At 39.1% G+C, this 14,336-nt stretch overlaps 1 protein-coding gene across 1 annotated transcript in view; it reads left to right on the top strand.

Annotated features, from left to right (window-relative positions):
- Dhc1 (Dynein heavy chain 1) overlaps positions 1–14,336 on the top strand; it is a 443,578-nt gene that overhangs the window by 303,290 nt on the left and 125,952 nt on the right. Inside the window, exon 50 of the mRNA XM_068227758.1 lies at positions 1,053–1,306. Coding sequence (XP_068083859.1) covers positions 1,053–1,306 — 254 coding nt within the window. The remainder of the gene's footprint in view (positions 1–1,052; positions 1,307–14,336) is intronic.

The following is a 14,336-nucleotide window of genomic DNA, read 5'->3' as shown; positions in this document are numbered from 1 at the left end:
TTTATTATGACTTGAAACATCTACATCAGGGAATCTTTCTTGAAACCGTCTTTGAACTTCGCAAGCTGACTCGGTTAACACATATGAATCATACATAAAGTCACACTGTGCCATTGAAAATGCACGAGCCACAATACCCTTTATGGCTAATTACAGAATTAAGAAAAGAACAAAACACACACACTTGGGAACAGTTGAATTACAACTGTGACATTGGACACGAGTATAAGGTCAGCTCATAGGGATTCACATGCACAAAATAAAGACTGGGTTCAGGGAACAAACCCTGTCATGGTTTGGCTCCATGGCTAAATGGTTAGCGTGCTGGCCTTTGGCCACAGGGGTCCCGGGTTCGATTCCCGGCAGGGTCGGGAATTTTAACCTTAATTGGTTAATTTCGCTGGCATGGGGGCTGGGTGTATGTGTCGTCTTCATCATCATTTCATCCTCATCATGACGCGCAGGTCGCCTACGGGAGTCAAATCAAAAGACCTGCATCTGGCGAGCCGAACTTGTCCTCGGACACTCCCGGCACTAAAAGCCATATGCCATTTCCATTTTTCACCCTGTCATGGCATCCCTGCCACCCCCTTCTTGCATGTGATGGACAAGCCTGGAGACCTCGCTTATAGGTAAAACGCTGTGTGTGCCAGAGTAAATTAAAGAAGAAAAATGGTGGAACGAGAGAGGAAGGAAGTACCATAAATGCCCAACCTGGCTGGAGTTGGATATTGGGAAGTGATGATGACAACGGTGATGATGATGATGATGATGATGATGATGATGATAAACTGTGTAAGAGCAGACAATTGATATTATGAACATAAAATATCTCTTTAAATATTATTATGAGCTCCTGATAAAATTAATTTAAATTAATTTTCTAATGTATAATAATTAGTTCCATGTGCATTTCTTCACTTTTGCTTGATTTTATCTTCTCTTCCACAGGTTTACTCTTTGAATGGTAATATAATGTTTACATTCCCCAATAAAGGAAAGAAAATCTCTTCTGAAGTTTCAGAATTCATGAGTTTGATCACTATGTTTAGGGCTCTCTGGTGGAAGATGAAGCACTAATCCAGGTGCTCCAGGAGACCAAACTGACAGCTGAAGAGGTGAATCAGAAGCTAAAGGTAGCAGCACATACCGAGCGCAAGATAACAGTGGCCAGAGAAGAGTTCCGTTCTGTGGCTGCTAGGGGATCGATTCTCTACTTTCTGATCGTCGAGATGAGCAACGTAAATGTCATGTACCAGAACTCCCTCAAACAATTCCTCACCATTTTTGACAACTCAATCACAAAGTAAGTGCTGTTTCTAAAAATTTTTACTCAAGAGAACATTGTGGAATATCCCAGAATGGAGAAACTATTCTGCTTGCAGTAAACATTGTTTAAGTATTATAGTTGTAATCTTAGTCATCTGGCCCACTTGTTTTAACACACTGCAGACTGAGTGCCCTTCATACCATTCAGAAGCCCTGTACCCGGCCATGTTCTAATTATCTCCAAAGTGGAATGCAGCATACAAATACATTTTAAGAACTTCACTAATCTTTGAAGGACTATTGTGTTTCTGGGTGCATTTCTGAATAGTCCTAGTACTCTTTTCTCTCTTTTCTGGTGTGGTAATCTGAATAGCAGGAACCTTTGTGGAGAGGCACACAGTATTGTTTGCATATATATCTTGCTTCACTGCGCTTACTCCCGCTTGAACACTTGGCACACTTACTCCTATTGCTGGGATTTTCTCTAGGATATGATCCTTTATTTTTTCAGACAGTGTTTTAGAGGATAAGTTATAAGAATGTGACTGTGAATTCTGCTGAAATTTACTCAGCTTCATATTTTAAAAAATCTCACCAAACAGAAGTCCTGCTACTTGACCTATGTTTTCAGGTTCATTAGGCCATCTTTATACCAGGAGCACCTTCAAAATCTTTTAGCCTTGATGCACTATTATCCATAACCCAGTAGTCAGAAAATAATAAATTATTTACACTATTTATATTTGCAACACAATTATCAGACTCATTTTGTACCACGGCAGTTCCACTCCATGAAGATAAGGCTGTATCCTCATCATCGTCATCATCATCACTTGAAACATTCCTGCTAGAAGAAATTTCATAATATTCACCATCACTTGAACATTCTGAACCTGTATCAGCACATAATTCACAAAAAATTTCATCCCTGTCTAAACACGCCTGATCCCTGGGTACCACCATCTTGCTGACTGCATGGCTCTTTGAACTTTGTAAACATGTTGTCTGGAAATCCAAAGAAAAACTAAAATGAAGAGTAATCAAAAAGAAATGCAATTAATGACTGTGCAAAACCATCCACAACAAAGTTCTATCACCCCTAACCTTCAAATAGTTCTGGTATAAACCAAAATATAGCACTAAAGTTCAGTCTGCAGCTAACATGAGATAACTCAGGACCCATCCACATTGTGGTAATATCTGCAGAAATTTAATATAATAATAATGTTATTGTCTTTACATTCCACTAACTACTTTTGAAGGTGTTCGGAGATGCTGAGGTGCCAGAATTTCGTCTCGCAGGAATTCTTTTACATGCCAGTAAATGTACCAGCACGAGGCTGACATATTTGAGCTCCTTCATATATCACTGGACTGAGCCCGGTTCGAACCTTCCAAGTTGGGGTCAGAAGGCCAGCGCCTCAACCATCTGAGCCACTCAGCCCGTCTGCAGAAATTTGTGTTTAACTATAATTATTTCGGTTGGACCAGACCAATAGCATTAAAACTTCGTAAGATGATCAATTAAAATATTGTAAACTTGATGGTAAAATTTATTCTGCCATAATGCAGTATTTACGTACTTTAAAAATAGTAATTAGTTACTGCAGTTTAAATGGAATGTGGTCATTGAAGGTATCGTTTGCATTGAAACTTGGTAGGGTGATGAATTAAGCATCAGAACATAGCTGCATGCCTGCTGTTGTAACATACATAGTCAACATCATGTCAAAATGACTAAGTCTGAACAGGAAGCTTAGGTTTTTTTAATAGCATGCATATTTATATATACATGATTAAGACTTATCACTACATAATATATGACCTTCAACTATAAATGATAAAAAAGCCTTAAAAAGCCTAATCATCATCATTATCTTTGTCTATCCAGGTACATTTCTTTCTTCTCAACAACTTGGTGTTGGTTTCCTATTTTCACACCATGTAAATGCTGGTGTTGTACCTTAATTAAGGCCACGGCCGCTTCCTTTCCACTCTAAGCCCATCGTCGCCATAAGGCCTGTCTGTGTTGGTGCGAGGTAAAGCAACTTATTTGATTTATATTTAATATGTAGGCTACTTACTGCGAACACAGGTATTTTTACATCTAATTTGTATATACAATAGAGTTGTGACTTTCAGAGAACTGAGGGGAAAACCATAAAGTTAGTGTATACAATTTGAGTTATGTCAGTTCTTATTCTTTTTTCTTCTTCTTGTTATTATTATTATTATTATTGTTATTGTTATTATTATTATTATTATTATTATTATTATTATTATTATTATTATTATCATTATTATTATAATTTTAATTTAATTTCATGTGGCTATTTCTAGCCAAGTGCAGCCCTTGTAAGGCAGACCCTCCGATGAGGGTGGGCGGCATCTGCCATGTGTAGGTAACTGCGTGTTACTGTGGTGGAGGATAGTGTTATGTGTGGTGTGTGAGTTGCAGGGATGTTGGGGACAGCACAAACATCCAGTCCCCGGGCCATTGGAATTAACCAATGAAGGTTAAAATCCCCGACCCGGCCGGGAATCGAACCCAGGAACCTCTGAACCGAAGGCCAGTACGCTGACCATTCAGCCAATGAGTCGGATATTATTATTATTATTATCCACATCAATTTTGTACTGTAATATACCAAGCATGTATAGTTTAAGCAAGCTTCAGACCTATGGGAGTAACGGAGTCCCACTCCCATTTGACAGGCGAGGGACTCCTTGGAAAAAACTTAGCAAACAAAATGGAATTCGACGGGGAGCTATCAATATTAATGGGGCTTACGGAAAAAAGAAAGTAGAACTGGTTGAGTCAGCAAAAGGGAGGCATCTGGATGTGCTAGGAGTAAGTGATATTCGGGTAAGGGAAGATAAAGAGGAAGAGCTAAGAGATTATAAAATGTACTTGACGGGTGTTAAAAAGAGAAGGGCGGAGTCTTGGGTAGGGCTGTTCATCAGGAATACTATTGCACGCAACATAGTTTCTGTTAGGCACGTAAAAGAGTGAATGATGTGGGTATACTTGGCAGTTGAAGGAATTAGGACGAGAATTATCTCAGTGTATTCACCATGTGAGGGTGCAGATGAGGATGAAATTGACAAGTTTTATGAAGCATTGAATGACATCGTAGTCAGGGTTAACAGCAAGGATAAGATAGGTGCTAATAGGCGATTTCAATGCGAGAGTTGGAAATAGAACTGAAGGATACGAAAGGGGTGATTGGTAAATGTGGAGAAGATATGGAACCTAATGGGAATGGGAAGCATTTGCTGGACTTTTGTGCTAGTATGGGTTTAGCAGTTACAAATACATTCTTCAAGCATAAGGCTGTTTACTGCTACACATGGGAGTCTAGGGGTACCAGATCCATAATAGACTATCTTAACCGACTTCAAATTCAGGAAATCTGTTAGGAATGTACAGGTTTTTCGGGTATTTTTCGATGAAACAGACCACTATCTGATCTGTAGTGAACTAAATATCTCTTGGCCTAGGATAGAGAAAGTGAAATCTGTCTGTAAACAAATAAGGATAGAAAATCTCCACAACAAGGAAATTAGGCAGAAGTATGTGTGTATATTGTGTATTCAGCCCGAAGGCTGGTTTGATCCTCCACAGCTCTGCCAACAGCTGTCATAAACAGCCTAGGCGTCCTGAAGAGGCATACTAGAGAAATTAGGAGTGAGGTTGTTTGCCGTTGCTTTCCTCACCGAGCCAGAAGTTGCTATTACATATCAGTGTGCCAAGCTCACTGAAATCCATGCATCAACTGACCATATGAGTGATATTTTCACACCATTCATAACAGGGACTGGCTGCATAAGGAATGGTATTACTAGCATCGCTCATACCTCAGTCACTTTCATATTGTCAAAGCCAAGGATGAGACTGAGACAGGGCAATGAAAGTAACAAATTTATTCTAGCCCATACCAGAAGACATAGTGCAATGTAAACACTACATCTCACCAGCAAAGGCATAGGCAGAAGTAAATGGATATAATTAGTAGGAAGTTCCAAACAGTGGACAGTAAGCAGGTTCAGGATATAGAAAGAGAATGGGTAGCATACAGAGATGCTGTAGTAGCAACAGCAAAGGAATGCCTAGGAACAACTGTGTGTAAAGATGGGAAAAAGCGAACATCTTGGTGGAATGATGAAGTGAGAGCAGCTTGTAAACGTAAAAAGAAGGCTTATCAGAAATGCCTCCTAACAAGGGCTGATAGAGACAGGGAATAGTACATTGATGAAAGAAACAGAGCAAAACAAATACTTGCTGAATCCAAAAAGAAGTTGTGGGAAGATTTTGGTAATAACCTGGAAAGGCCAGGAAACCTTTCTGGACAGTAATAAAGAATCTTAGGAAGGAACGGAAAAAGGAGATGAACAGTGTTTTGGGTCATTCAGGTGAACTCATAATAGATCCCAGGGAATCACTGGACAGGTGGAGGGAATATTTTGAAAATCTTCTGAATATAAAAGGAAATCTTCATGGTGGTGTTGCAAACAATGCAGCTCATGGGTAGGAGGAAAATTATCTTGGTGAAATTACGCTTGAGGAAGTGGAAAGGATGGTAAATAAACTCCATTGACATAAGGCATCAGGAATAGATGAAATTAGACCTGAAATGGTGAAGTATAGTGGGAAGGCAGGGATGAAATGGCTTCATAGAGTGGTAAGATTAGCATGGAGTGTTGGTAAGGTACCTTCAGATTGGACAAAAGCAGTAATTGCACCTATCTATAAGCAAGGGAACAGGAAGGATTGCAACAACTATCGAGGTATCTCATTGATTAGTGTACCAGGCAAAGTATTCACTGGCATCTTGGAAGGGAGGGTGCGATCAGTCATTGAGAGGAAGTTGGATGAAAACCAGTGTGGTTTCAGACCACAGAGAGGCTGTCAGAATCAAATTTTCAGTATGCGCCAGGTAATTGAAAAATGCTACGAGAGGAATGGGCAGTTGTGTTTATGTTTCGTAGATCTAGAGAAAGCATATGACAGGGTACCGAGGGAAAAGATGTTTGCCATACTGGGGGACTATGGGATTAAGGGTAGATTATTAAAATCAATCAGAGGCATTTATGTTGACAATTGGGCTTCAGTGAGAATTGATGGTAGAATGAGTTCTTGGTTCAGGTTACTTACAGGGGTTAGACAAGGCTGCAATCATTCACCTTTGTTGTTCGTAGTTTACATGGATCATTTGCTGAAAGGTATAAAGTGGCAGGGAGGGATTTAGTTAGGTGGAAATGTAGTAACCAGTCTGGCCTATGCTGATGACTTGGTCTTAATGGCAGATTGTGCCAAAAGCCAGCAGTCTAATATCTTGGAACTTGAAAATAGGTGCAATGAGTATGGTATGAAAATTATCCTTTCGAAGACTAAATTGATGTCAGTATGTAAGAAATCTGAGAGAATGGAATGTCAGATTGGTGATTCAAAGCTGCAACAGGTAGATAATTTCAAGTATTTAGGTTGTGTGTTTTCCCAGGATGGTAATATAGTAAGTGAGATTGAATCAAGGTGCAGTAAAGCTAATGCAGTGAGCTCGCAGTTGTGATCATCAGTATTCTGTAACAAGGAAGTCAGCTCCCGGACCAAATTATCTTTACATCAGTCTGTTTTCAGACCAACTTTGCTTTATGGGAGCGAAAGCTGGGTGGACTCAGGGTATCTTATTCATAAGTTAGAAGTAACAGACTTTATAGTAGCGAGAATGATTGCTGGTACAAACAGGTGGGTTCAATGGCAGGAGGGTATTCAGAATGAGGAGATAAAGACTAAGTTAGGAATGAACTCGATGGATGAAGCTGTACTCATAAACCGGCTTCAGTGTTGGGATCTTGTGAGGTGAATGGTGGAGGATAGGTTACATAGGAGAATAATGGACTCAGTTATGGAGGGTAAGAGAAGTACAGGGAGACCAAGACAATGAAGGTTAGACTCAGTTTTTAAAGATTTAAAGATAAGAGGTATAGAAGTAAATGAGGCCACAGCACTAGTTGCAAATAGAGGATTGTGGCAAAATTCACAGAGGCTTGCAGACTGAACGCTGAAAGGCATAACTGTCTATAATGATGTATGTATGTATGTATGTATGTATGTATGTATGTATGTATGTATGTATGTATGTATGTATGTATGTATGTATGTATGTATGTATGTATGTATGTATGTATAGTACCACACAAGGGCCTACTTTTCCCTGCATTTCATTTCTAACCTATTTGTTTTGTATTCTGTACTTACCATGAATACAATGAAATTTCCATGTTCTTTGAAATCATTTGAGAAAAGACTAGGCAAACAATTGATAGGGAATCCTCCATCTGGGCGACAACTCTAAATGCAGATCACTGATGATTGTGCGTACAGATATTTTTTCGTCTATTTCGATATACTTATTTAATGGAGTTGTCACTGTGGGGGAAAGGCTTTGTAACATAAAAATTTGATGTGAAGGGGTGGCTGCCAGGAGAAACCTGAACCTGAAAGCTAGATGGTGCGTAGGAAAGCAGTTCATAGAAAGAAGACCAGATGGCAGCAGCAAGCTTTGAATGCTGTAGCTGCTGTCTTATCAGTAGATACTACACAGATGTAACAGGAACGGTGACTCTAATGTGACGTGAATTGGATCGCTGTATCAATTCAGCAACGTGAACGGAATAAAATGAATTGAATATCCCATCACTAAAAGACGGTGCGTGCTATTGTGTATTGTGAACTCTTGAAGCCTGGTGAAACCATTAATGCACAACGCTATCACCAACAAATTATTCATTTAAATCACGCATTGATCAAAAGACGACCGGAATGGACCAGAAGACATGGCAAAGTGATTTTATTACACGACAAACCCAATGAAAGACACCTTGAAATCGCTTGGATGCGACATCCGCACCCACCGCATTCCCCTGACCTGACCTTCGCATCATTGGGGCACGCGCACACAGAGCAGCACTTCAGCAATTTAGAGGAGTTGGAAAATGGCTCAACAAATGGTTTACTGCAGAAGCAGTTTTTCTGGCATGGTATTCATAACTTACCTGAAAGATGGACAAAGTGTGTAGAAGCCGATGGCCATTATTTTGAATATGCAAAAAATGAATTTCCCTGGAAAATTACATGTTTTCTTTATCACAAAAAGCAGCAAAAACTTATGAATACACCTGGTATAGAATGAGGAATAAGGGATTGGAATAAATTCTGTCTGTCTGTTAGGTCAACAGCCCAGAGACTGGTTGGATCCTCAAATAGCACCACAAAAGGTTATGCAGTTATAAGGAAACCCCAAAAACTAATGGCAGCACCAAAATGAGGCGTACTAGGCAAGATGAGGAGTGAGGTAGTTTGGCATTGCTTTCCTCACTGGGTCAGAAAGTACTATTGCAGCACAACTGACCCTGTGAGCAGCACCTTTCATAACACTCAGATGCACTAGTCGTGCTCTGAATGTCATTACTAGGGCCCGGATTTATATGCACTAAAAAACCTGAAAATATGCATGCAAATATGCACTAAAAAGTTACAATATATGCACGGAAATAAGGAAATATGCTCTTAAAAACATGCAATTTTATTCACTTACCTATTTACAGGTATCATTTATTGCAAAAAGAAGCATCACAATAGGTAACTAGTAGTCTTTCAATGTTTTCTGGAGACAAACTATGTCTGTTGTCCGTCAAAATGAGTTTATAGGCTGAAAATGATCGTTCTACATCAACTGACGTAATTGGACAGTACTTATACATGGGCACCAACGTTTCGGAGCATACATCTGGCAAGGATACCCTAGTTTCACTCAAGTATTGACTAATTAACTTGATCTTCTTTAGTCTTGGGTTCGAATTCAAACCTTTTCTAACTTGCATTTAATCTTCTCTCCAATTTCGCCTGGAGCGTAATTCAACGAAGATGCAGTTTTTTCAACGAGATCAAGTGATTCATGGAGGGGAGTACCAGAAGATTCTAAGCTCTCAATGGCTTTTGGAAGTTTAGAAAAATGTGCATGAATGAAATTCACATCTTGATAAACAGTAGCGGTTTCAAACACACCTTTTGCATCACAGACACACACAATATGCTCATCTTCAAGTTGTGTAACCACTTCTTCCACTTCATTAAAATGTTCCTGATAAAATGATACTGCAGATAACCGTGTCCCCCACCTAGTCAGGTCAGGTTCAGGTGGCAAGGGAACTTCAGGTAGACAATCTTTGTAGTGCTGGACACGAGCTGGTGCTTTCAGAAACAGTTTCTTCCCACATCCAATTAAATTGTTAACAGCTGGAAACTGTGCACGTATTTCTTCTGCAATGCGGTGTAATCCGTGCGCTAAACAGGTTACGTGTATGAGTTTTGGATAAAATACTTGGAGGGCCTTTGCTACTTTCAACATATACGAAGCTGCATCTGTGAGCAGTGCAAGCACTTTACAACAATTAGTCTCAATTTCAGATGGCCACAATAGTCGCAGAGAATCATTTACAAATCTTGCTATTGTGCTATGGCTGGTTTTCTCTAGTACTTTACTAGCAAGAAGATGTGGCTTACCGGGTTCGTCTGGATGTAATTTACCAACCACGAAATTTGCTATGTAACGGCCACAAGAATCCGTTGTCTCATCCACCGATATCCAGACACAGTTCCTTCCGATATCAGAACGGATCAACTCCAGGGTGGATTCATATAGCGGAGGTAGGTAATTTTTCCTAAGAGTTGATTCATCTGGTATTTTTTGATTTACGCAATATTTCTCGAGAAATGATCGCAGAACTGGATTGTTTAATTTATTCCATGGAATGTTGCTGCATACGAAAGCTCTACAAAGATCATTTGAAAATGTATTAAGACTACAGGACTTGTGCTTTACCTGTGTAAGAAGTAGTTGTGGTGTGCTGTTCTTCTCCTCCTTTGCTTTAATATGTGCAGTTGTTTTTGAATGCTGTTCAAGCTGAAATTTCTTTTCACATTTCACTTCCTTTGAGCAAACTTGATAGTACACGATGACACCATCTGTTGAATAGTCCCAATTACCCGACACCCACTGATTTAGTAAATCTCTTCTGCTGCTCTTTTCCTTAGGCATTTTTAAAAAACTAACACTTTTAGAAATGAGATGCAGGGTATTAAAATGGAACGTAACTAGTGAACTGAAGATACTTCTGTCCTGACCAAGTGCCCAGCCCCCTGAGATTAATATCTGCTGTGGTAGAGAAAGGAATTCAGGGAAATCCAGCCTGCCTACCCACACCTAAGCTATCTGTTGCCATTGTCAGTTGTGAAAGTAAAGTGCCGTTACACAGACAGTCGAAAATACCAACTAACGAGGGATGCACATAAAATAGGCAACTAGCTAGGGATGTACAAAACAGATTTATTTTAGTAGTTCTTGTAATTATCCTAAAATTCAGACATTATATACCGGAATATGCTGTTACGTCTAGAATATGCACTAACCCTCAAAATATGTCAAAATATGCAATTGCATATGCGCATATGCATTTTTTAAAAATCCGGGCCCTAGTCATTACTCAGCACTACCCATACCCCAGCAGCTTCCATATTGTCACAGCCATGGATGTTGACTGGGACTTCGGTGGAAGCTACACTTTACTCTGGCCTGTGCCAAGAGATGGATGCAAAAGTATTGTATCCATCAAGAAATGACAGCAGGCAGTGGAATAAATTACACTAGCCAACATAATTTTGCAGTAAAATAGAAAATATGTAATTCTTATGGAAATCGCTGCCCTCATTCTGAAAATGATGCTATTTTTTTCCAACCTCGTCTAGTTTTGACACAATTCAGTGTTTTAGTATCTGCATGAATTCGTAAGATGTAATCTTGAGAGATGTTCTCGTGCAACTGTTTTATAATACAATTATGTGATTTGATTTGTTATTGTTTGCATTTTATTATAGGTTTATTGCTGTCTAAATTTTCACTTTGTAGTTGGGGATTTCCTGGTAAATTCATAAACTCCCCCAGATACGCAATAGACCGCGAGGTATGTAGTATTGAAGGTAAGACAGTTGAGCGTTTGTCTTTCATCTTAGACCACTTGAATAATCAGATGTGCTAAAAGCCTCAGCCCTTTTGCAATGTTTATGATGGACTGATAAAGCAGTTTCCTTTCAAAGATAACAGTCTGAAAGTATTATACTCAAGAAGATGAACTTGTATTTTGTACGGATGTTTCAAATCTTCTACGTCGATTGGGAGAGAAAGAGTATGATCCTAGTAACTGGCGTGTTTTTATTGACTCTTCCAAAATAAGTTTAAAGGCTGTTTTGCTTCATAATACAAATTTTCTGGCATCCGTCCACTTGCACACTCCACAAAAATGTCTGAAACATACGAGACCTTAAAGTTGGTGCTTGAAAAAATTAAATATCATGAGCATGGGTGGCAAATTTGCGGTGATTTGAAGATCATTGGATTGTTGCTGGGACAACAAAAAGGCTATACAAAATTTCCCTGTTTCCTATGCGAATGGGATAGCAGAGCATGGGATAAACATTGGGATACAGTGAATTGGACAGAAAGGAAACAACTACAACCAGAATCCAAAAATGTCTTGAATGTAAGTCTTATTGACTGTGAAAAAATTCTACTTCCACCCTTGCACATCAAATTAGGATTGATGAAACTGTATGTCAAGGCATTAGATAAAAGTAGCCCATGCTTCCAATATTTATCCACTAAATTTCCCTCATTATTACATGCAAAAATCAAAGAAGGCATATTTGATAGATCACAGATTCGTAAACAGATGAAGGATAAAATTTTCACAGACACGATGACCAAAATTGAGAAAGAGGCATGGAACGCATTCAAAGATGTAGTGACAAAATTCCTTGCCAACATTAAGGACCCTCAATACAAAGAAATTATAAGGAAAAATGTTGGTAAAGTTTAAGGAACTCGGTTGTAATATAAGCCTTAAGCTTCATTTCTTAGCTTCGCATCTGGATTATTTCCCTCTTAAATTTAGAAGCTGTCAGTGAAGAACAAGGTGAAAGGTTTCACCAGGGTCTCGAAGATGCAGAACGACACTATCAGGGATGTTGAGATGTGAATATGATGGCCGATTACTGTTGGTCGATTGCACGAGACGACCCCTCTAGAGATCATTCAAGAACTTCAAAAACCCGGAAATTCCACGGAAAGTGGGAAAAGACGGAGGTGTGAATCTAATCTGCACATAATGCAAGTAACAAAACTATGTATGTTTAACCATGTAATTTTTATTCAAGGTACTGTTATATTAATTTAAAAGCAACTGTACAGTCGAAACGAAATAGGCGCTTTATGCTTCAGTTTCACGAATTTCAATATACATCAAAAATATAATACATTCTATCTACTTGCTTACAAAGTAGCATTTATGTGTATTCAATGCATGAAAAATATGATTACATTTTGCAAGCTGAAATTTACATTAATACATCAAATTTAATCAATACTAAGTGTTACCGTGTTTTTGTGGTAGTTAAGCATGAAAGAAGGTGCTGGGTGGTGAATAGGTCTCAAGCTACTAAAGTGAAATTAATTTTAAAATTTAACAGGGTTATATTTTCTTTTCAAAATTAGGTAACAACAAATAGAACAGGTACTTAGTAGCCAAAACACGATTGAAAAAAAATACATTTACAAAGGTACCCCATTTGGGGCTTCAAAAGTCAGAAACATAATTCTTGAGCAATGAGCCCAACCTTACAATGAACACCATACAACAAAGGGGCCGAAAACCCCCAAACATGCCAGAAACATTTGCTTCCAATTACACCCAAAAGCCTCCTTGAGGCAGAAACACAATTTTCAAGAAAGGGTAACTTCCCCCTAAAATACAAGCCTATCATAGGCCACTCCGAACTCCACCTTTAAGCTGTCCTCAAAGGACATATACACAGGGGTAAAATACCCAACCTACTGAGGTCTGTTAAAGGACAAGAAGGTTAATGCGTGACCTCTGAAATACAATTTGAGAGGAGGCGAACTTGCACTCCCAATACACTTTGCTTAAGACCTACTTGGCACTAGGCCGTTAATACAAGGGCTAATCCCATACTACAGAGGTGACTTAATAGCAATTTACATTATATTACGGAAGAATTGGTTGAGAAAAATAAGTTCACCTCAAGACGATGTGAGTGGGAGCTCGAGAGGGTTAAGCACTCTCTATCCCGATATGTCGTTTGAAAATAGAATAGATACCAGTTGTTTTTACATTTTAGGAAAAGGTTACATGGTTGAACGCTTAGAACCCGCCCCGAAAGTTAAACTGCTGAGCTAGCAAAGAAAGAAGTTATTAATCGGCCATTACCTTGTTGTTGACCGCTGCCGAAGAAAGAGGCGCTTCCCGCCCCCTGCTATGTACTTAACACACTGAAAGATGGAACAAAAGTGGCCCGGAGACCCAAAAATCAGCAGTTTATAACCTCTCGTGGAAGGTTCTAGGCGTTAGGGGAATGAAAACACCCGCCCACAATTATTTTATTGGCTAGGACCCCGCAATCGATACAAGTTGGGGGAAGATACTCCAGATTGGTCAGAAATTAATAGAAGAATTCCGGGATTGGATACATTCATAACAAGGGGAAGAAAGGGGTAAATATTGCCAACTTAACCAAAGACAGAAAGAAATTTAACAAAGAACAAACTCTTGAAATTAAATTTTCTCCAACAAAATAGTTCTTTGACTCCGCACTAGGTTGCACTATTGTAGATCTTCAGTAGTGTCCTCTAGAAGAGAAAGTTCACACTTCTTACTTCAAGCGAAACAAAAACACATAAAAAATGACACAGTTCTAAAACTCCAAAATTTACAGGTAGTGACATCTTCTGAGAAGGTAGAAAATTAATACCGTCAATAAGGTTCAGACTTCCTCCAGCAGAGGAGTTTCAACAGGCGCACATTTTAAATTAGCGGAGTGGAGGTGTACCGCCCGGTACACTAAGTATCAACAATTTTACGTAAGAACAAAATAATATTCTGAAAAATTGCCACCAAACCAGATGTGATTCACCAAAACTAATTTTTTTTCTCGA

This window comes from Anabrus simplex, chromosome 5, assembly GCF_040414725.1.
Source record: "Anabrus simplex isolate iqAnaSimp1 chromosome 5, ASM4041472v1, whole genome shotgun sequence".
NCBI classification, from domain to species: domain Eukaryota; kingdom Metazoa; phylum Arthropoda; class Insecta; order Orthoptera; family Tettigoniidae; genus Anabrus; species Anabrus simplex.
This window is presented reverse-complemented; position numbering and strand designations above follow the sequence as displayed.